Source organism: Manacus vitellinus, unplaced genomic scaffold (assembly GCF_001715985.3).
Source record: "Manacus vitellinus isolate BGI_N305 unplaced genomic scaffold, ASM171598v3 scaffold_6_pilon, whole genome shotgun sequence".
Taxonomy (NCBI): Eukaryota; Metazoa; Chordata; class Aves; order Passeriformes; family Pipridae; genus Manacus; species Manacus vitellinus.
The window spans coordinates 40,503,085-40,505,575 of record NW_021940750.1 but is presented as its reverse complement, the minus strand read 5'-3'; the positions used below and the strand labels follow the sequence as shown (position 1 = coordinate 40,505,575).

Below are 2,491 nucleotides of genomic sequence, written 5' to 3'. Positions count from 1 at the left end.
GTCCTGGCCCCCAGGTGAGCCCCTCGCTCTCCTCGCAGCCCAGCGCGGCGCCCGCCGACGGCTTTGCCTCCTCAGACGACGAGGCCGCCGAGGAGGACCCGAGCCCGCTCCACATCTCCTGGTGAGGCGCCGCCCGCGGGGGTCCCTTCCCTCAGGAAATTGCGTTAAATCCCTCTTGTGACAAAGAGGAGCTCTGGTCACCTGCCAGGGTTGTGGGTGGATGGCGATGTCCCTGAAAACGGATTAAAGCGGTGCCGGGGAACTGTCAGTGGAAGTGGCTGGCGGTGGAAGGGGCCTCTGGAACCCGCCCAGTGCGATCCCCCTGTTCAGGCAGGTTCACCCAGAGCAGGATCTCACCCAGGTGGGTTTTCGATGTCTCCAGGGATGGAGACTCCAGATCTTCCTCGAGCAGTTCCAGGGCTCTGTTCTTCCCTGTGAAGGCAGTGAGGCCCTGGCACAGGTTGCCCAAAGAAGCTGTGGCTGCCCCCGGATCCCTGGAAGTGTTCCAGGCCAGGTTGGACGGGGCTTGGAGCAACCTGGGCTAGTGGAAGGTGTCCCTGCCCATGGCAGGGATTGGAATGGGATGAGTTTTAATCCCTTTGCCACGAAACGAGCGTTTTAAGGCCGCTCAAAAAATCACCAGCAAAGGTATCAGTGAAAGCAGGTTTAATATAAAGGCAATGGCACAACAGAGTTCGTGGAAAGGGTCACTCTACTACTTACTAAACAGTTAAAATACACCGAGAAAAAGCACACAGAAATCTAAAATCACTGTCAATACCAGCCCAGAGACTCCATGTCTGTGGAGGCTGTGGTTGTGGAGGGGTAGGTAAGTGAGGCAAAAGGACAGAAGGTATAAGGACAAAAAGGAATACAGCCCAAAGGCCTGACAACACTTAAATTTATATCTTATAGCTTAACACTTAATACCATTAACTTAACACTTAACTTATTACTTAACTCTTAACCTATTAACAATTTAACTTGGATCTATATATGATTTACTATACTATGACAGTCACTTACTTATAAACCTAAAGTACTTAAGAATTTAGGAAAGCAGTGTCCCTGGCACATTTATACAGCATATGCACACAGACACAAAGGGTCTGCACAAGGGACCCGTGAAAAATTCCCCTCGAGTTCCGTGAAATACTCACTTGGAATGTTTTTGCATNAGGGTCTGCACAAGGGACCCGTGAAAAATTCCCCTCGAGTTCCGTGAAATACTCACTTGGAATGTTTTTGCATTCTCCCCAAAGGGAGAAGGACGGAGGAGTGAGATGTCAGCCCAGGATTTGTCAGTCAGGATCCCCCAGGAAATAGCAAACATGAAAGTTGCCACCTGTGAGAGGTGTCCCAGCTCAGGGAGGGGTCTCTGGTTGCCACAGCCCAGGAGAGCTGAGCGGGTCTCGTTTTGGGACACGGTTTGTAGGGTCAAAAGAGAGCAGGTTTCAGTCGTGATAACCTGTCACCTCAGCCACACTTTGCATTCTTACACTTTGAAAGTGTTATTCAGGCAAAAAGTTTCCAGGGGTGTTCATTAGAAAAGCAAAGGACTCTTCACACAGCACAGCACTGGGAACAGACAGGATTTCTGGTGAGCTCCAAGCAGCTCAGCCTGAGTGCTGGCAAGGCCAAGGCCTAACCAGCACTGCTCAGATCACAGTCAGGGGTGAGGAGGGGGGATTGCACCACCACACCCTTCCAACCCAAACCATTCTGGGGTTCTGTGATTTTGTTACCCTCCAAAAAGTTTTTCCTCATAATCAGATGGAGCCTCCCATGAATCAGTTTGTGCCTGTTGCCCCCTGTCCTGTCACCAGGCACCGCTCAAAGGGTCTGGTCCCATCCTCTTGACACCTGCCCTCAAGATGCTTATGAATTTAAATAATCCAACTCTCACCTTCTGATTTATGTTTATTTTTAATTTTCTGATAGGTTGTCTTTGTCTCCTCTCTACTCTTCCAAGTTCCTGGGATTATGCTCCCTTCCAGGTAAGAAGCATTCGCTGAAGTTTGCATGTTTGAAAGCTGAAGAGGGGTAATACCTTGTACCCCCAAATTCTCTGTGACTTATTTTGTAATCTACCACTGGAATAATTGTTCTGGAAACAACAAAGCAAATCCATAGAATATCTTAATGTAAGATCACATGTTTTTAATGTATAGAATAAACATACAAGCTTCCACTGTATTTTTAACTACCAAAACTGCAGCCATGGTGAATCTCCTGTGGTCACCAGACCACTCAACTCTTAACTGATCTTTATCCACCCCTTTTATTTCTTGTATTTTTTTTTTGTTTGTGTCTTTTTATGCTTTACCCTGATTTAAAATTTCCAAAACTTTTTATCTGGAAAACCCAAAGCAGCTTAAAACCTTGGGCAGATTTCTTCTTTTAATCCTATTACATTAGAGCATTAAGCAGATAATGGTGCTTGAACTGCCTCCTGTGCCAGGGATCTACTTGCAAAAAAAAAAGAACTTGT

General features: G+C 47.3%; 1 protein-coding gene across 1 annotated transcript in view; it reads left to right on the top strand.

Annotated features, from left to right (window-relative positions):
- Positions 1-2: 2 nt before the first annotated feature.
- Positions 3-2,491, top strand: part of CDKN3 (cyclin dependent kinase inhibitor 3) — a gene marked incomplete at its 5' end in the record, with an annotated part of 7,798 nt that continues 5,309 nt past the window's right edge. Inside the window, 2 exons of the mRNA XM_029964160.1 lie at positions 3-121; positions 1,942-1,997. Of these exons, the coding sequence (XP_029820020.1) occupies positions 3-121; positions 1,942-1,997 (175 nt within the window). The remainder of the gene's footprint in view (positions 122-1,941; positions 1,998-2,491) is intronic.